At 39.4% G+C, this 20,892-nt stretch overlaps 1 protein-coding gene across 2 annotated transcripts in view; it reads left to right on the top strand.

Annotated features, from left to right (window-relative positions):
• LGR5 (leucine rich repeat containing G protein-coupled receptor 5) overlaps nt 1-20,892 on the top strand; it is a 120,812-nt gene that overhangs the window by 41,084 nt on the left and 58,836 nt on the right. For both annotated transcript variants that reach the window (XM_060306524.1, XM_030866275.2), the window contains exon 2: nt 16,593-16,664. In XM_060306524.1, coding sequence (XP_060162507.1) covers nt 16,593-16,664 — 72 coding nt within the window. The remainder of the gene's footprint in view (nt 1-16,592; nt 16,665-20,892) is intronic.

Raw genomic sequence — 20,892 nt, 5'->3', positions numbered from 1 at the left:
TCTGTATGAGGATGAGGAGACCTTCTCAAGGAAGTGAATATCCAGAGATTCCTGCCCAGTTTAATACTGTTGATGGTGCAAGGGAGTAGTCAAACTATTCTCAGAAGACACCTCATAACCAGTTCTGATAATTTGGAAGAACTGTCTGTTGCTGGCAGGCTGCCTTAGAGCCAACCAGCCAGGGCACTTTGAACGAGACCTTTGTTAAAGTGGGTCCTTTTTTTTTTTTTTTAAACAGGACCTTTCTGACCAAGTGGATCACAGACTAGACCTTTCTTGTCCTCCTGGTAGATTTTTTTTGACTTAAGACTGTAGGTCTCAGGCAATGAGCCCATGCATCAGATCCTTCAGTACTTTGGTGAAAGTCTCCCAGGCTAGTAGGTTTTCTGTCTGAAAGAGTGGAATCATGTTTCCAGTGAGACAGTTTAATGACCTCATCCTTTTTTAATTTCTCATCTGCCAATTGTGCGTTGTGGATGGTTTTCAGACGCAGATGGCCGGACACAGCTTCTGCTCTTACTGACTCAGAAGCTTATCCATTTGTATCAGAGCTTGGATGCTATAGTACTAGTGGTGATGTCACCACTACCTGCTTAGGAGATAATGAAACCAATCTTGGATGCTATTTTTACTAGGTGTGCTGTCTCAGAGAGGAGAAATAGCGTGGGTCTTGGGTCTAAGGTCTTGGGTTCAAAGATAAGCAGCTTATGGTAGGCAGGTTCTCAAATTTCACATCCAGCTATACCGTTGTCCTTTTAAGTATCATCTGCACCCAGCTGGGATTCACAGCAGACCATCTGGGCTTCCTCAGGGTCCCCACTCATGCACTGGGCTCAGTTGAGTTTGATGGAATGTCCTCTGCTGGCCTCACATCCACAGTATGTTGGCGTGGAACTTAAACTCTGCTTGTTCTGAGGTTTCACTTCCATTTGTTTCATTGGCGCAGAATGGACCTCTTAGCTGGCCACCGAAAGGTAATATCTGCGTTGGTATTTTGGGTCACTCTAGAACCTTTCTTCACATTGTTTTTTACAGGACCCATGACTGATTAGCCTCTGTCTTCTATTGTAGAAGGAGTTAGGGGTAAAAAGATCTTTGTGGTAAATAAAAATTTCAAGGTGAACTTGAAACCAAAGATACTGTTACTTACAGAAAAAGGCACACTCAGTAAACTCAAATGTAAAATAATTTTTTATTAACAGTTATGGTAAATTTATATTGTACACAAATAGACTGTTAGAATGGTTCTTAAAAATTATAAGGGAAATGCACATACAGTACAAAAATTTTATAATTGCCATACTTCTTTTTGGGGACTGGGAAATTATTTTTACGTTGTTTATAGCCAATCATTTTTGTATTTAATAATTCTAAATCCTGTGGGTCTTTTATATCTCTCTCAATGTCAAATTTTGTCGTCGTCTTTTTAAATAAACACACTTTATTGTTCACACACACACACAAAATGCCATGCTAAGGCATTTGGATTTAACCTAAGAGCAAACAGGAATCCACTGGGGGAATTTCAGGCCATGCCAGGGAATGAGCTAATTCGGTTTTGGAGGGCTACCTTTGGCCGCCACGTGGGGCATCTGCAGAGGAGCCAGGAGTAGAAGCAGGAAGTGCAAGAGCGCTTCGGAACGAAGACTGAGTGGGACACAGGTGGGCAGATGTGACCACAGGAGATGACGGCTGCTCCCTCAGGATGGAGCCTTGTGCCAGGCGCTTGACATGCAGCTTCTCTAGTCTGTGTGACTCCAACAGAGCCTGGGCACAGAAAGCCACAGGATAAGATGCTCCAAATCCCTTCCCTTGAACACAAGCTTCACAGGAAATATATCTTGTGTCCATCTAAAGGGTAAAACCTCAGGACACCTTGGGAGAATAAAAGGCAATCTGGTGCGACTGGAATATAGACTGTTTGGAAGAGTTTAGATGGAGGTAAACCTAATCTAGTAGATCAGGACTGGACCATGGAGAATTCAGCCAACAACCAGTAAAGCCCTTTCAAGTGCCAGATGCTGAGCTAAGGGCATGCACCTACAGTATCTCATTTAATCCTCACCATGGCAGCATGAAATACCTACTAGGAAGTTAAGACCAGAAAAGCATAAAACTGACAATAAGCAAGTTGGTGGTGGAACCATCTTTTGAGACCCTGACCTCTTTTTCAAAACTGTAACCCATTTTGCTATCCTCATACCACAGCTAGAGAACAACATGGGATCCATTTTGCAGATGATGGGCAACCAGTAAAGGCCTTTTGAACCCATGGGATGAGGTAGGATGATGGGTCAGATCTGCCTTTTTTAATAATAACTCAGAGCCTTTGTGTGTGCTTCAGGATATTAGAAGGAATGTGGATGGGAGAGAAAGATTTCGTCCTGTTGGCATGGAAGGGTCCCATGGTCACACCATGTTAACTGCAAGATATTTCAGTGTCTTACTTATTGCACAGGGCAGGGAAAACAATGGGCATTTCTGCCTGGGTGAAATAAAATAGATCTAGCTCCTTTCATGAAAGCTTTTGGAAGATTTTCTTTGAAATATTGCCTTGGGAGTCTTTTCTGGGTAATTATTATGGAAACATTCAGTGCAGCCACAGCTCCAGAATTGTTTAAAAGACCCAATGACACAGCCTCAGAGTCACTCCTTGGGTTATACATGAACCATATCTTATAGTCTTTGGCTCTGCTCTTTGTTTTATATTTTCATTGTTCAATAATAAAGTAACGAAATTTTCTGCTATAAGGAATTTATGATGTGAAAGAGGAGTAGGGAGGGAAGGTTTTTCTAAATTCCCTCTTTCAAAGAAAAAAGGTCATTGGAAACTTACTTTTTCTGTCATCACAAAAGGCAAAATTAATAGTTTTTTCTTGTGTGTAATTCGTGTGTACTGGTTAACTGATTCTCAACCAGGGGCAATTTGACCTTAGGGGACATTTATTTGGCAATGTCTGTGCATTCGTTTCTTAGGGCTGCCGTAACAAAGTACCACAGGCTGTGGCTTAAAAAACAGCAATTTATTTTCTCATGGTTCTGGAGACTGGAAGTCCCAAGACCCAGGTGTCAGCAGGGCTGGTTTCTTCTGAGGCCTCTCTCCTTGGCTTGTTGATGGCCATCTTCTCTCTGTGTCTTCACGTGGTCTTCCCTCTGTATCTGTCTACGTCCAAATTTCCTCTTCTGATAGTAACACCAATCATATCAGAATAGGGTCCACCCTAATGACCTCATTTTAACTCAGTGACCTCTTTAAAATCCCTATTTCTAAATGCAATCACATTCTGAGTTACTGAGGGTTAGGACTTCAACATAAGAATTTGGGGGGAAGGGAGAATAGAATTTAGCCCATAACAGTCAAGTTCTTGGTTGTCACCACTGGGGGAGGGGTGCTCCTGGTATCTAGCGGGTACAGCCAGGGATGCTACTCAACACCCTCCAATGCACAGGACAGCCCCCCACTACAAAGTATTATCAAGCCCCAAAGGTCAATAGAGTCAAGACTGAGAAACCCTGTTCTAGTTCCAAAGCCAGTTGCTTGATTTTTTTTTCAAGCATAAAGAAAATCAATATATTCCTCAAGTGAACATTAGTATTGTGAATTATAGTACAGTCTTAGTTTGGACTCTGCAAATACTCATGTTCAAATACCTCATACAAAGACAAATTTGTGGGCATGAAAGAGCTTTGTAAACTGTACAGTTCTAGACAAATAAATGGAGTTATTGTTAAAAGAAAAAAATGAAACACAGTATAAAATATTAGCTCCTTTATCCTTCAGGGAAAAAATTCAGATAATTCCAGATGGACTGGGAAGGAGGGAAGAATGAAGGTAGAGAGGACCATTAAGATCCCATTGAAATTGCTTGAACTCCCCCCCACCCCCGCAGATGAGTGTGAAACCCAGAGTTATGACTGGAATTCTGGGATCTGGGGATGGAAGAGAGATGGACCAGGGGCTACAGACCAGGAAGCCAAGAAAGACCCAAAAGAGGGTGTATAAAGGCTAAGTGGAAGCAGAGTCGGTAGTACAGAGAGGTCTGAATAGTCACTCCAAAAGTGCTGGCCAAGAGGTAAAAGCAGCCAGAAATTCCACCAACCTGTGACCAGGTTCAGAAAAGTGCGGAGCAAACTTTCCCTGAGCTATCTCCTTACATGCGTGGTAATTCTTAAGAGTGAGAAAGGTGATGCAATATTAGGACCAGAACTTAAGCTATGGCAGCCAAAAATTGAAATGAGAACTTGGATTCTAGTATATAGTGTAGCTGAAAAGGGCTGATCCCAAAAGCTTTGGAGTCAGACAGATCAGGTTCAGACCGTGGCTCTGCCACTTACTGCCAGTGTCATCTTGGGAAAGCTAAAGTTCTGTGTGTCCCTGTTTCTTCATCTATAAAATGGGTTGTTATCTGAAGATTCATTAGACTGTGTGTGTGTATGTGTCAGCTAAATGTTAGTTATTATTCCAGAAACATTTCAGAGATATAATCAATAGGGTTAATGGCCATTTGGACGATGAATGATAGGATGACGTAAAAAAAAAAACAATAAACCTGAGGTTTCCAGCTTGGTTGCTTGAGAGAACAGTGATGCATTACTCAAGATGAGGAAACACAAGGAGAAAAGCTGGTCTGGGAAAAAGAGAGAAAACAGTGAGTCCAATTTGAAATGTGTTGGGCTGTAGGTGACTGGTCAATTAACCACATGGAGAAGGCCAAATATAAAACTGTTAGAAATAAATATCTGGGGCTTCCCTGGTGGCGCAGTGGTTGAGGGTCCGCCTGCCGATGCAGGTGACACGGGTTCGTGCCCCGGTCCGGGAAGATCCCACATGCCGCAGAGTGGCTAGGCCCGTGAGCCATGACTGCTGAGCCTGCACCTCCGGAGCCTGTGCTCCGCAACGGGAGAGGCCACAACAGTGAGAGGCCTGCGTACTGCAAAAAAAAAAAAGAAAGAAAGAAAGAAAGATCTGTAGTGCAGGTGCAAGTTCAAGTCTGGAAATTGTTCACAGAGAATAGAGAGAAGTAGAAAAGATAGAACCTTAGTGTATTCTTAGATTCTTAAACTTTTCTGATGATTTTTGATGATTATTCCATCCTTTAGAACATATAAAGATCTATACTATCTTGTGGGAGGTGCAGAGAAATTGGTTCCAAATTGGGTGGGAAGCTTTTGGTATATCTAGAACTATTACACTAGATGGATAAAGATCTATGTGTTTGATGATAATGATGATGATGATTTTAGTTCTTAAATCTGCTTTCCCACATCATTGCCAACTTTGTTGAGTCTGCCTCCCATGAGTAATTTGCCACCATGGATTTCAAAACCAAACCAAACAAACAACAAGATTGCCCAAATAAAGAATACTTCCTTTCTGATTGGGACGTTTTCCTCTGAGAAAAGTACATAAACATTCACGACTGGCTCTGTGGGCTTCTTATTCTGACTGTTCAAAGAAGGTTTGGTTTGCTATTGTTATTTTTTCCTTTGGTCATTTGTTTTGTTTTGTTTTGTTGTCTGCTTGCTTCGTTTTCTATTTTGGGGTGTGTTCTGAGTACATGAGGTTTTTAGATAAATGATCTCACAAAAACTGTATCTATCTCTTCTCCTGTTATTGACAGAGCTTTGAGGCTCTGTCTTTTCAAAGCTTCCATTAAAAATTAATATTAATAAAACAAAGGGACCAGTAGAACATAAGCCTACTGTCTCTAAACATTTTTAAAGTTATCCTGTAACTTTAAAGAGATTTTTTTCAGGATAACCATAAATATCAGTAAGCTAACATTTCTCTGCTCTTGATACATCTGTATAGGTAAGAGTTTTAATTTGTAAAAACATAAAAGAGATTCTATTTTATAATAATAATGATAGCAAATATGTAGTGCTTATAACGTGCCAGATACTGTTTTAAGTACTTTACATACATTAGCTCAATTATTTCTCACAACAATTCTATAAAGCAGATACTATTATTAAGTCCATTTCACCGATTAGGCAACTGAGGCACAGAGCTATTAAATAACTTGCTCAAGGTTACTCAGTTTAGAAATAGCAAAGCCAGGACTTGAACTAAGGCAAAATAGCTCCAGAATACATGCTCCTAACTATTACACCTCAACTATCTCAAAAAACAACTTTGAAACCTCAGAAAGAAAATACTATTAGAAGAGGAGTAAGGAGATTATTAGCTTTTTCTTTACATATCAATGTATAGCTTCACTTTTTACAACAAGTAAGTTTTAATTTGAAGGTCATCAAATAAAATATTCTTCTGGCACTTCAAGAAAAAGGGTATCCTGCTGGTCAAAGTCATATGAAAAGGCACTCAACTCTCCTAGACATGAGAGAAATGCAAATTAAAACCATAGTGAGATACCATTGGGCATACATTTAGCCAAAACAACTAAGATTTAAAGAAGAATAATATCAATTTTGGCTATAACAAATGGAAACCAGTGGAATGCTAATATACTACTGGTGGGAGTATGAATCAATATAGCCACTTTAGCAAATTATTTGGCAGGGTTTATTAAAGCTGAACATATGATACATATATACCTAGACCCAGCCATTCCACTCCTAGATATATACTCAACAGATATGCACTTATATATATGTTCAAGGAAGGGCATATTTAAGAATGTTGATAGCAGCATCATTCATAATAGCCCCAAACTGAAAAGAACTCAAATGTTCATCAATAGTTCAGCAGATAAATAAATTGTAGTATAACAACAAAATGAGACACATATTGCATTGAGAAGGAATTAACTATTGCTACGTGCAACACATGGATAAATCTCATAAATGAGGGAAAGAAGCTAGAAAAACACAAAAGGCTATTCTCTGTACTACTAAGTGAAAGAAGCCAATCTGAAAAGGCTACATACTGTATGAGTCTAACTATATGACATTCTGGAAAATGCAAAACTATGGAGACAGCAAAAAGATCAGTGATTGTGCGGGCCAGGGGTGGAGGGAAGAATAGACAGGGCGCAGAGGATTTTGGGGGGCTGTGAAAATACTCTGTATGATACTATAATGCTGGATACATGTCATTATACATTTGTCCAAACCTATAGAATGTACAACACCAAGAGTGAACCCTAATGTAAACTACAGACTTTGGGTGATTATGATGTATCAGTAGGTTCATCAGTTGTAACAAATGTACCACTCTGGTGGGGAATGATGATAAGGCAGGAGACTATACATGTGGGGAGGGGGAAGGGGTATATAGGGAATATCTGTACTTTCAATTTTGCTGTGAACCTAAAAATGCTCTTAAAAATAGTCTTTAAAAAAAAAACATGCACTTTATGATTCCATTTATAGAAAGATCAAAATCAAGCAAAATTAATAAAAATGTTAGAAGTCAGCAGACTGGTTCCTTTTGGGGGGAGCAGTGAGTTAGGAAGCTTCTGAGGTGGTAGCAGTGATCTGTGCTGGTTTACAAGGGTGAGTTCACATTGTGAAAATTCAGTGGATTTATTAGTTAGGATTTATTCCTTTTCCCATATATGTTATACTTCAGTAAAAAGTATTTTTCAAAGATACATTGTTTTGGAGTTAAAAACAATAACATGAGAAAAGTATCCGGACATGCATTGTTCATACTGTCATAAAATGCTACTCAAGCCTGCACCTTTCCTTTTGAAGTTCACAGGAGGGCTTATCTCTAGAAATGTATTTAAAAAGTGATCAATTAAAAAGTGCTGGAATGTCTCCATCCTGGATCCATTCATTGTTAACAAAGGTGTCTGGCAAAAAGCTAAATGCTATTGGATCTCCCAAGACAAATTTAACATGATTATACTTAGAAGAAATAGGAATTGCGTGGGGCTGCTAAAGAAGAAAATATTTGTCTTCAACTGTGGCAGAGATTAAAGAACCTTTGTTGTTGTTGCCTTCTTTGTTTAATAAGCACACTATAAGGAATGGCCTCTCTGTTCACTGACTCACATATCAAGTCTCAAATACAGACAGTATAGCCGGATTTTAAGATGGTGGACTAAATACTTACTGCAGTCAGGCCTCTCCCACAACAAATCCATAGAAATGATAAGAAGGGTAGATATTTTTGCAGGAGAGGAGGAGAAAAGGGAAAGTAGAAGGAAAGAAGAAGAGGGAAAATTGGGAGCTTGGGATTGACATATACGCACTACTATATATAAAATAGATAACTAATAAGGCCCTACTGTGTAGCACAGGGAACTCTACTCACTACTCTGTAATGACCTATATGGGAAAAGAGTCTTAAAAAGAGTGGATATATTTATATGTATAACGGATTCACTTTACTGTACACCTGAAACTAACACAACATTGTAAATCAACTACACTCCAGTAAAAATTTTTTAAAAAAAGAAGAAGAAGGGGGAAGGAGGAACAGGAATAAAAAGAAGGAGGAAGAACAGGAGGGGGGATATAGGCAGGAGCAGAAGCGTAGAAGGAGTGGGGGAGGGGAGGAGAAACATAAGCATAAATGTACTTGGGCAATGGGGGTAGAAGGGGACTTTCAATGGATGAGAATCTCTGAGGAATCCCTAGGACAGAAAACAAATAAGATTGACTGAAAAGAGAAACCACAACGCTAATTGTGAGCAAAAGCCATTGTGGAAGGTGGGCACAACACAAAGTGTGTTTTGTTCCCAAAAGTGTTTTATACCAAAAGGATTACATGCCTCACAGTTAGGATTATGTAGCCATTTGATGAGAAACCTGATTTTTTTTAATGGATTGGGTAAGATCATCTGCTCACTCATAGGACAGAGGCAGTAGAAGAGGGTTCAATTCAACATTCATTGAGTATCTTCTGTATGCAAACATGCGTTTAGATACTAGGAGTACTGTGATGAAAAAATGGCCACTGATCATGAGGAATACACCCTACTGCAGGAGACAGACACATGAACACATCATTTCAATATGATGTCATTAAAGGTATGGGGTGATACAGGAGGACGGAGAGCAAATCACTTACACAAATGTGATAAGGCTTCCTGGAGGAGATGACACCCACCCAACCCGAGTCTTGAAGGATGAATTAGAATCAATATGCCAGAGTGACAAAGGGTTGGTGTGCTCCCCAGTGGAGCTTGTATGCAATACTAACAAATGGGGATTTCATCTGGGAGGTGATAGCAATTGAAAAGTTTTAAGTAGGGTGGCTAATTCTGCATTTTTGGATAGATCACTCTAGTTGCCATTCAGAGGGTGGGCCTCAAAGGATAAGAAGCAGGAAGCTTCTGGAAGCAGGCAGCCACAGAGTTGGGAGGCAGTTTCAGATGATTGGGTCAGAGAGAGTGAGAGCAGAGTTAGGAGAGAGAAAAGGGGATAGACAGAGAGGATAAAAAAAAAATAGGAAGAGTTGAATAGTATCTAAGATTTGAGCTTTTTGACAGGAAGATGGTGGTGGCATTAACTAGAAACTGGCCCCACAGAAAAAGAAATGAGTTCGGAATAGAAAATAATTATTTCCATTTTAGACACAGTGCATTCCTGCAATATTGGTAAACGGACATATCCAGAAGGAAATTAGATAAATGATTCTGAAGGAGAAACATTAAGACTAGGAATATGGCTTTGGGGGGTAATGGGCATCTAAGTGATACTTAAACCCGTGAGAGTAAGTAACAGTCACCAAGAAGAAAGGGCAGAGGTTGCAGAACACTAGGCCAAGGGTAGAGCTCCAGAGAATACTGCCGTATAAGGGGTAGATAGAAGACGATCCCACAAAGAGTCTATAGAAAGTTGGGAAAGAATCCTGAGAGAATGATGCCTTGGAAACTATAAAGTATAGTGCTTCCAGAAAGAGAGAGTCTGGTGTAGGAGAGAGGTCCAGTAAGTCATGTGTTCATTAGATTTGACAACATGGAGGTCATTGTTTCTATGGCAAGAGCAGTTTCATTGGCGTGTAGGTCTGGAAGCCTGTGTGTTATGGGCTGAGAAGGGAATAGGAGGTGGAGACTACAACTGGAGACTTAGAAACAACCCCAAAGGGAATGAGAAAGATTAGGTAGCAGGTAGAGGAAGACATGAGATCGTAAGATCTGGTTTTTTGTTTGTTTTACTCATGGAAAAGACTTGACTACATTTATACATTGAAAGGGAAGAGAAAGAAATTGAAAATGCAGGAAACAGAAGGAATTGTTCATGAAATCATGTGCTGTAGCATCCTGGGGGTGGGGAGATAGGACCCATGAGCAAGAGAAAACTGTGGGTATCTTGAGCAAGGGACAAAAGAGAACAAAAATTTGGCCTATGTCGTGTTTGATCTAAAGAGTCCCAGTTAATTCCACGAAGTCAGAGGGAAGGTGACCATGATGGGAGTGGCTGTCCATTAAGGGGTCTGAGGCAAGCGGTGAAGGTTGGCAGCAGTCCCTGCAGGAGTAAACTGAGCCATAACAAATAACAGGACTGTGCAGCGGTGTAGAGAGCCCACAAAGACCATGAATTTATAGTAACTAATCTGCACATTTGTGAGTTTTTCTTTTCTAGTGGCACTCAGTCCACTGAGATAGTAAAAGAGAAGATGAATTAGGTTTTCTCCCAGAGCTGGGGTTTTGCCAGTAGTGGGAAACAAAAGACAGTTCAGGGTGCTGGTGAGATGGTGATCCAGGAGATCCATGTATGATCTTAGGCTAAGACAAGTCTTTGATCCTGGAAGTATCCAAGGACTAGAGGTGGAAATAGAGAACAACTAAGCTGGAAAGAGAAGAGTTTGTGTCTGAAACATGGGGGTCTGTTAAGCACTGGAGTAGTCATTTGGAAATAGAGAGGATAATGCACTCTAGGGAAAGAGAATCACATGGGTAAAGACAGATGCAAAGAGGAACAGAAAGAATTTCAGTGTAACTGGAACACATGTTGCAGAGAGGAAGGTGGCGTAAGATCAAGGTGGAAACATGCTTTAGGCCAGGTTGTGAAGAGCCTACGAAGGTAGGGACATTGGTTCCTCTAAGAGGCCTGAAGTCCACCCAAGTTCTCAGGCAGGGGAGTCCCAGCTGGGTGTGGTTGTGCAGGCTGTGCCTGGTACCGGAGCTCTCCATGGGGGGCTGAACTCCAAGCCAAGCTCTCTTTGCCACCCCACTCACTCTGCTCCCTGGCTGCTTCTGCAGGAGGCAAATGACCTTTTCTTTAATTTACCACCCTCCCCTCCCAGAGGGGAAGCGCTTCTCCAAATCATGCGAGGGGATGCCTTTCTCATGGGCCAGCAATGTCTCTTGAGTGGAGTGACATGATCGGATGGACTTTTCAGGGTGACCTCTCTGGCCATGGTGTAGAAGATGACCTAGAATGAGGAGGCACGGTAAACAGGAGAGTAGAACAGTTATCAACAGAGCAGGGACCTGACCAAAAGCAGCAGCCAGGAAGGAAGAAGTGAGGCCAGATGCAGGAGCAAGCTTTGTAGCAGAATTAACACTGGGTGCCTTAGGGACATAGGCACAGCAGGAAAGGGAAAAGTTGAAGATGACTCAGATTTCTCCTCCACTGTCTTCCTAGACCTGACCACAATTAATGCTCAATTAATATTTTGTCACATGAAGAAAAATAAATAATAGAGTTGCAAGCAACAAAGACACTTTCAAGAGAAAGATACTGTCTGCTTGGGTGGAACTCTCTACCCAGAGAAACAATATCTTTAGTTAGCCTCCTAAATTTTGAGTGAGTTGTAGAACTCAGAGCACCCATCTAGAAATTTAGAAAGAGTTCTTCCTAAGCACTGTTCACAGCCTTGGCTGAACATTCAAATAACCTGAGAAGTTTTTAAAAATCCCAATGCCTATACCGGACCAACTGACTCAGAAACTCTGGGGATGGGACCCAGGCATCTATATTTTTTAAAGCTCTGGCAATGGTTCCAGTAGATAGTCAGCTGCTCCCATGGAACTTTGCAAATCCTATTCCAGATTTCTAGATGTGGTCATTAACACAGTGTAGACAAGAGCTGGGTCAGAGACAGGGAAGAATGGTTGAACATATTTGACCATCTTGTCACAATGAATCCTCCATTTCTGATGAAATCCTTTTACCTAGTGACCAGTTCTTCAAAATTAATTTCAACATCTTGGCAAAAGATGAAAAAACTTAAAGAAGTGCATTACATTGCTTCACTGATTTTAGGAAACTGAACCATGGGTCAAATGTGGTGCAAAATAGGGACTTTTTTTAAATGATAGTTTAAAAAGTAAGTAATGCACAGATTTGGAAACTATTTTAAGATCCCTTTATTCTGCTAAAGTTATATGTGTTCCAGGGGTCAGAAAGACCAAATACTACAGAAGAAAAAACAGAAAAGTTTAAAAAATAATTTAAGAGTGAGAATGAGGATGTTTTCATACAGAGTGGAAAATTTGTTGGAAAAAAGGAAAAGCAAAAAACCAAGGGCAAGTAGAGCTCTAGGCTGCAGCCCAGGGGCTTTCCCATTAAATTCTGCACTGTGACTTGGAGACCTCTCAACTCCGTGAATCTCATTTTCTTCCCTTTTAAGTGGGCGACCTCACCCTGCTGAGTGCCAGTCCTCTCTAGCAGCCAAACATTCTCATTCTATCATGTTTTACTCAAAGTTGAACTGGCTAAAAGTAATTTAAGTCTTGCCCTTCTTGACACGAAGGCAAGAACAGCATTGCTCACCAAAAGGCAAGGTCTGAGGACCCCTCCCAGGCCAGGGTTATTTTTTACTAATCCACAACAGATAAGGATTTGAGAGTAAAGGTTTAGAAACTTTCATAGAAATTGAATAATCTGTCAAGTCACATAACAAAATATTGAGGCTTGTATTTTGCATATCTTTGTGTTATTTCACTTTTCTATTAATTAATTTTATAAAAATATAAGTCCACAGCAAAGTAGAACTTGTTTTTCATTGGTCTTTTACCATGGACAGCTTGGGAAGCGCTAAGCTAGACCAGTGTTACATTTGAACATCAATGCAAAAGGTGCACACAGAAGAGAAAAGGTGAATGCGGCTAATTTTTACCTTACCCACTTTGGATTCATGTTTTAAAAGTCTATTTCATTTTACTTTAGATTGTTATTATTAAGTTATTTTGTGCCATAGGTTTATCTGCATTGTTAGCAGCTCTTTAAAAGAAAACCGCCTTCACAACATTGTAAATTAACAATACTTCAATAAAAAAAAAAAGAAAAGAAAAAGAAAGTAAACAGTCTATATTAGAAAACAAGTCGTAAAGGGTCGGTTTAGCAATACAGCCGTCCCTCGGTGTGACTGGGGGATTGGTCCCAGGAGCCCCCGCGCATACCAAAGTCTGAGGATGCCCAAGTCCCTTATGTAAAATGGTGTAGTTCAACGAATACAATCAGCTCTCTGAATCTGGGATGCGAAACCCACGGATATGGAGGGCCGAATGTACGAGCTCATTTTCTGGGAGGAACCACAATGTCAGGTAACAGGGAGAAGTGATTAATTTCCTGTTGGGAAAGGGAGGTACTCTCCTTTTCAAGAAGCAAATTAAGTCTCTCCCTCCTGACTGGAAACGGCTATCATAGGGTATGAAACTATTAATGTAGGACCACCCTTGTTTAAATACGAGGAAGCCTGAACAGGGAGGTTCATTTTCCCAAGATCGTGCAGCTAGCACATGGAGAGGTCAGAATTCAAACCCAAGACACTGTACACTAACAATGCCTGTATTCTTTCTGCTGCTCCACCATAAAAATGCTCCAGGGGGAACCCTGAGAGTGAATGCTGATGTAAGCTTCACTTCCAGGTGCCTGAAATCGGGTAATAAATAGTAAAATAATGTGGAGTGCTTATGAATCTCCTTAAACATAAATTTCCTTGTTCTATTTAGAGCTTTCTGCAATAGACAAGATCAGTGTTTGTCCCAGACTGATTTGCACATCACACAGGGAAATACGAGAGGAGAGGAATGTCAGTGCTATCCACACCAGCTGTCTTGAGACTGGTTAGATCTAAGTTACTAATAAACATGCTCTAGAAGCAAACCACCCGGTCCTTTTAGGAAATAAGTGGGATATCAGTTAAAAGTAAGTGAATATGCTTTAGAAATATCAGGTCTTTGCAGAGATTATATAGACACTGTAAGGAATCCAGAGACTGTATTGTTTAGTTTAATATATGCCTGTTCAGTGAACTAAACAACCTTGCTACTTCAGAGAAACATCTGCACAGGGAACTAAAATTGTGAATCAATTATCTGGCTCTCTTATCTAAACAGTGCCAGGAAAAAAAAATCAGATTTTGAATATATGGACAATACACATTTTTTTAGTCTATATTTTTAGCATTGTTTAGTTTTAGCTTGAGAACATAGCATTTTATTCAGCTACATCATTGTTTACCAACAATGATATTAAAATTAATAATTAAAATTAATAAATATTAAAATTAATAACTCTGGGGGTTTGCCATACTCTAAAACATTTAGCAAAATATTTTATCTTCCCTGTACATGCTCGTGACTTTTTAAAGGCACAGAGTGAATGATCCCTTAGTTCTTGGCACCACTGATTAAAAGTTAATATTTGATAAAGGTATCAAGCTATCAACACTGAAATCTGCTGGTTAGGTGCAATGGTTGTGGCCACTTCAATAACAAGAATAATCCGGATTTTTTTTAAAGCTCCTGGGTGACACTACTTGGCATATACACTGAGAAAACCATAATTCAAAAAGAGTCATGCACCACAATGTTCACTGCAGCTCTATTTACAATAGCCAGGACAGGGAAGCAACCTAAGTGTCCATCAACAGACGAATGGATAAAGAAGATGTGGCACATACATACAATGGAATATTATTCAGCCATAAAAAGAAATGAAATTGAGCTATTTGTAGTGAGGTGGACGGACCTAGAGTCTGTGATACAGAGTGAAGTAAGTCAGAAAGAGAAAAACAAATACCGTATGCTAACACATATATATGGAATCTAAAAAAAAGAAAGAAAGAAAGAAAATGGTTCTGATGAACCTAGGGGCAGGACAGGAATAAAGACGCAGACATAGAGAATGGACTTGAGGACACGGGGAGGGGGAAGGGTAAGCTGTGACGAAGTGAGAGAGTGGCATGGACATATATACACTACCAAATGTAAAACCGATAGCTAGTGGGAAGCAGCTGCATAGCACAGGGAGATCAGCTCGGTGCTTTGTGACCACCTAGAGGGGTGGGATAGGGAGGGTGGGATAGGGAGATGCAAGAGGGAGGGGATAAGGGTATATGTATATGTATGGCTGATTCACTTTGTTATACAGCAGAAACTAACACAAGAATGTAAAGCAATTATACTGCAATAAAGATGTTAAAAAAATAAAATAAAAGCTCCTGGGTGAAATTGGCATAGGTGGTCAAAAGACACAAATTTCCAGTTATGCAAGAAATAAGTCTTGGGGATGTAATGTACAGCATAGTGACTGCAGTTATAATACAATATTGTAAATTTGAAAGTTGCTAAAGAGAGTAAATATTAAAAATTCTCATCACAAGAAAACAAATTTTGTAACTCTGTGGTGATGAATGTCAACTAAACTTACTGTGGTAATCATTTCACAATATGTACATATATCATTATGTTGTACACCTAAAACTAATACCATGTTATATGTCAACTGAATCATTTTTTAAAAATAATAAATAAAAATAAGCTCCTTATCTTATCTCAAGATAAATTTTAAGTATGTAGACCCGCTCTGAGATTATAATGGCATTAGCTCTGAGTCTTGGCGTTTGAGCATGTCATTTTTCAAGTCAACCTTCAGCTGACTGTTATGCGGTCTTAGTTGGTCTTGAGTAGACTCTGCCTATCATTTGGTCTTTTGGCCTCTGAGATACAGACAGCATATACCAGTGATGCTGTAGGATTATGTGGGAGACAGTAAAGAAATAGAAAATTAAAAACAATAAAATCTAATTACACGGAGTTTCGCTTAAAACAAAAATTGATTGAGTTCTGCCCAAAGTGGCTTGTTGTTTCCTGTGCCAGGAACTACTGTGCAGGCCCAGCAGGAAGTGTGCTACAGAGCAGGATCGCATTACACCCTTGTTTTATGGTTCATTTCACTTATTTAATGCAATCCGAGAACCTGCAAAAGGAACATGTTCGGAGGAGGGAATAGGCTTTTTGTCTTGTTTTGTTTTGTTTTTTTAAGTTTCTTTGAATCAAAACATTTGTTTTTACAAGGTGCTTATAGTCCCAGAGAAAGAGGACTTCCAGAATTGCATGGTGAAGACATTTCTCTTTGCCACAAAATTTAAAGCAGGACCCGACGCTGAGTTATGTCTAGGGTGGTTGAGTTATGTCTGTTCCCTTTGCTGGTCTACTCAGGTCATTTTAAACATGAAGAATTACAACCATGCCCATGAATGGTCTATCATTTTGAATTCCGTATCAGCTCCTCCTAGGGTCTCTGATTTGACTGAGAGCCCATGATGTTGGGGGGGACATGGGAGGAAAGGAATATATTTAACGTGCAAAAGAGCGATTCATTTGTCAAGCAACACAACGAGTTCCTTTGGCTGTATTGCTTGCAAATGTGTGAACTGAACAGCTGGACTGCCTTGTGGTGGCAGACGCCGCTCCTCACACACTGCCTCTCTTCCTCTCCAGAGACCTGAGTATGAACAACATCAGTCAGCTTCCCCCGAATCCTCTGCACGGTCTCCGCTTCCTGGAGGAGCTGTAAGTATCAGCGGAGTCGTGCCGCATCTAGTCAACACTGGACACGTTCTTGTATTTGTCTCTCGTCCTTACTGTGAGAACCAGATAAAACAAGGCAGGAAAGCTGTCAGCACCAGCGATCTGGGCACATGAGGAAACACTTAGCTGGGAGGGGGAAAGAAAGAATCGCTTAGGATTCTGGAAATCAACTTATAAAAGGGTTTACCATGAAGCTACAACTTTCTAAGGTGAGGCTGAGCCAAACAAATTAAAAGTTTAAAACAAAAGCTGTTTAAAAGAGCTGGAGAGCTCTTTGGAAATAGTTAAGCAGCAGGATATTAGAAGTTTGAATACTGGTTCATGTTTATTAAAATTGCAAGTAAAGCCATAATCAAAACCAAAAATTGCCTCTCGGTTTGGCTTATGACGGGGAGAATTGCATCCTCATTTCATAGCACCAAAACTCCTTGTCCTAATCATTTTTAATTACTGTTTTCCTACTTTTCAATTGAGCTTCCCTGAAGGCTTGAACTGAAAACCATGAAATCCACAGAGGACTTAAAACTGGTCTCCCCCAAACTCACTGTAAAAAAATAAAATTCAATTTTTTTAAAAAGGAGGAAGCTAAAATTAGCTAATGATACACAGAGGAATCTTGATTAAGTCTGGTAATCACTTTCCAGAAGATGAAAAAGAACTCTATAAACCAAAATCTGCATTTAAAAATTCATTTGATCCTCTTAGTCTTTTGAGGGACGGGGACTTAGGGGAGGGATGCACCGTCGTCATAGGCTTCATGAAGAAGGTTTGGCACCATCAGCTAAATAAATCCTCTGACTGTTGATTAAAGGAATTGTTTAGGCAATGACCTCTTTTGAAAATACCCCTTTTGTAATTCCTAGAGTCCGGGTCCAATCTGGGGAGTAATTTAAATTGTTGATGCACCACACGATCCACCTTGGGAGGTGGAAAGAACCATCCATCACAACCAAATTACACTACACTGATCATTTTTTTTCAAGAGGATAATATTCTCAAATTTCTCCCCTTTCGAGTTGGATCTATATTTATTTTTGATGGCGTTAGCTTTCTCACAAATGTTATTATTTTACTACTGAAATCAGCTGAACATGCCCAGATTGTTATCGAGGAGTATGGTAAAAAAGCTTAGATTACTAGATTATACAGCAAGTTTTTATTATTCAAAAAATGGATTTTCACTTTGGGTTGTCCAGGCTCCTCTTCTCTTTTCTCTCTGGCCATTTCTGTTGCTAAAAATTTAACCCTCATCAGGACTGGGACCATGTCTGTCCTGGTCTTGGCTGGTGTGTAATGAATAATCAATACATTTTTGATGAATGAATGAATGAACTAATGAGAAAGCAAAACATGTAAAAGGAGCTTCTTATACTTGTTCACCGCCTTAGAAAAAAGTAACAGATTTAGTTGACATGAGCCAATATTTTTAGATTATTTTTAGTAAATTTCAAACATCAGCATTTTTTTCTTGTTTACATTCTTCTCATCTGCCCTCTCTCACCATAATTAATATACAATACTTAGTCCTGTTTACCCCCATATTTCTAAAATATGCATTCCCACTGCCTTTCTCTTTAATTTCCTTATAATATGCAATGGCAAAAGGCTTCCATTCTCCTTCAACATACACCTCAGCTTTCGACCACAAACCAAATCAATAAATAATTCACTTCCGCAAGGACTTTGTTTAATAGAGTTCCTCCTTTGGTGACCCAATTCATTCAGAATAACTCCTCTTTCTTCATGAGGTGAATGTTAATTTTCATCCAAGACCAGTTCTTCAAAAGATAATCGAGAGAAAAAATAGGGGAAAGAAGGTGAGGGAACTACCATTTGAAAAGCCTATTTTTACAAATTACGTTATTTTTATGTCTCTGGAAACTCCATCAAGTATCTTGACCATGGAATCATAGAATTTCAGAAGTAGATGGGACCCTTTAAAGACTATTCGTTCCATTTCCTCCTTCTGTTCTGAAATTCCCTCTGCTGAGCTGGCCAACTTGCTGAATTTAAAAGCAAGACCACTTTCCCATATATAATTCTGTGCTGCATCTAACTGATGTTTTGAAGACATCATTATTCATTTAGTGGCAAAAGGGGATAATATTTATAGAACCTGGAAAAATGATCAACTCTGCTTGGTCTATTCCTTTCTTCCCAAGGCTAAATTTAGGGTGTTGTGGGTTTAAACACACACATCCACTTAGCAGAGCATTTTGATCATGCCTTTGTTATGTGCTGATTGTTTCCGTTAGACTCAGCTATGTTTAAGTCTGTATTCTCTTCTGGAGTGTAAGATCTTCGAAATAATAATATAATTATACTGACAACAGTAATAGCTTACTCTGTGACGGCACTGTTCAAAATGTTTTGCACACATTATCCCACTGAATCCTCTTAACAACCCCATAAAAGTAGATATTATTATTCTCACTTCAAGATTATAAAAAAAAAAAAAAAAAAAACAAGTACAGAGAAAACAAGGAACTTACCCAAGATAATGGAGTACATAAGTGTCAGAACTAAGATTCAAATTCACTTTCAAAGCCATACTCAGAAAGCAGAAGGAGGCTTTGGAATTGTTCTTCATTCATCTGTGCTTTTCTTTTCCCCGATAGTACCTAGTATAGTGGTCTGCACAGCTGAACACTTTAAACTCTTGTTAAACTGAGCTTCGTAATGATAGGTGTGTTCATCTGTCTGTGTCTGGGTATATGTGAGGGAATGAAAAAGAGTGAGACAGAAAGCAAGAAAGAGCTGTCTACCCAGCAGGGAGAGATTGGATATGCAGGTTATTTGTTCACTACCCTCATATATTGGCTCTGAGAAAAGTATCATCATAATTTTCAGGTGCAGAATTTCACATTACTCAACAGGAACAAAACCTTAGTTATTATTTTTACATGTGCATAAATATACTTAAGCAGCATGTTTTATATAGTATTCTATTGGGTTGGCCAAAAAATTCGTCCAGGTTTTTCCATAAGATATTATAGTAAATAAATGACCTAATAATAAATGAACTAATAGATGACCATCCATACAGCTAGAAACAGACATTTAGATATCTGTTATTGTATGTGTTACATCTGTTGTTGTATCTGTTATTGTGTGTGTGTATCTTTTGTTATGACAAACTGTTCAAATGTTAAACTGTTCTGAAAGTATTCTTTTGTTCAGTTTACTCAGCTCATCTCTATGCTTTATTGTTTATCCATTCAGAAACTGGTACTGATATTCTCAATGATATTAATAAAATTCCCACCACAAAACTCAATTTTTAAAAAACACTATTAATAAAGCCAAGTTACCACTCTTCCCCTTAGCTCTAATTGCCCAATTATCATCTCCCTAGTTTAATCCATCTATGTCATAAGCTGTGTAGACAGTCATGATTCATCTCTCATCCATCACTGGTCCCGTATTTCAAAATCCTCTAAGAATCAATGAAGTCCTAGAGGTATCCCTAACGTATTTTTTAAATATATTGTAACCCTGGAGAAAGTGGCTATGTGGAGCAAATATTTAAGAAGAATTAAAGCCATCACGATTAATGGTCTTCTTCTCTTCCTCCTGACCTTCTGGAACACTTACTACCTGTGCTACATGTCTCGGTACATTCAAGTCTTGTTTGTTATTTGTTATTTTTGTTTTATGACTCTGCAAGGTGACCAGGCATGCACAGGCCAAACGCCCTGCTGGTGCAATGTGATATCACAAGGAAGAGAGAGAGCCTTTTTCCTAAAAAAAAAAAAAAAAAAAAAAAAAATCTGAGTGTGGTTAGGCTGTGTGCTGTGTAGAGAGGAGAACACAGTACGTAGAAGCAGAAGCAAGCCCAGGACTCCTGTCCTGACTCTGCCACTTACTAGGGGATAATCCACTTGACCTCGCTGGGCCTCAGGGCATGATGGTGAAAGCCGCCCTTGCCTGTTTTGAGATTCTGAGGATCAAATGAAATGATGATGAAAGAACTTCGGTAAACTATAATTTACATATTGAGTTGTGTTAGCGAAATGAAAACACTTTCAAGAGGATTCTCACTTCCTTCTTTCCTATTTCATGAGCTTGATTTTGGAGTAATCCCAGGGATCCAGGATTTGTGAAGGAAAAACTGTTTCCAACCATGAGGTTTAACGGATATAGGCAACCAGTGCAGATAGTTTTTACCAAGTTTGAACATCCTGAGCAATAATTGCATTTCTCTCCAACA

Source organism: Globicephala melas, chromosome 10, assembly GCF_963455315.2.
Source record: "Globicephala melas chromosome 10, mGloMel1.2, whole genome shotgun sequence".
Classification (NCBI taxonomy): Eukaryota; Metazoa; Chordata; class Mammalia; order Artiodactyla; family Delphinidae; genus Globicephala; species Globicephala melas.
The sequence above is the reverse complement of the archived record's forward strand: the minus strand, read 5'-3'. Positions and strand labels throughout refer to the sequence as shown.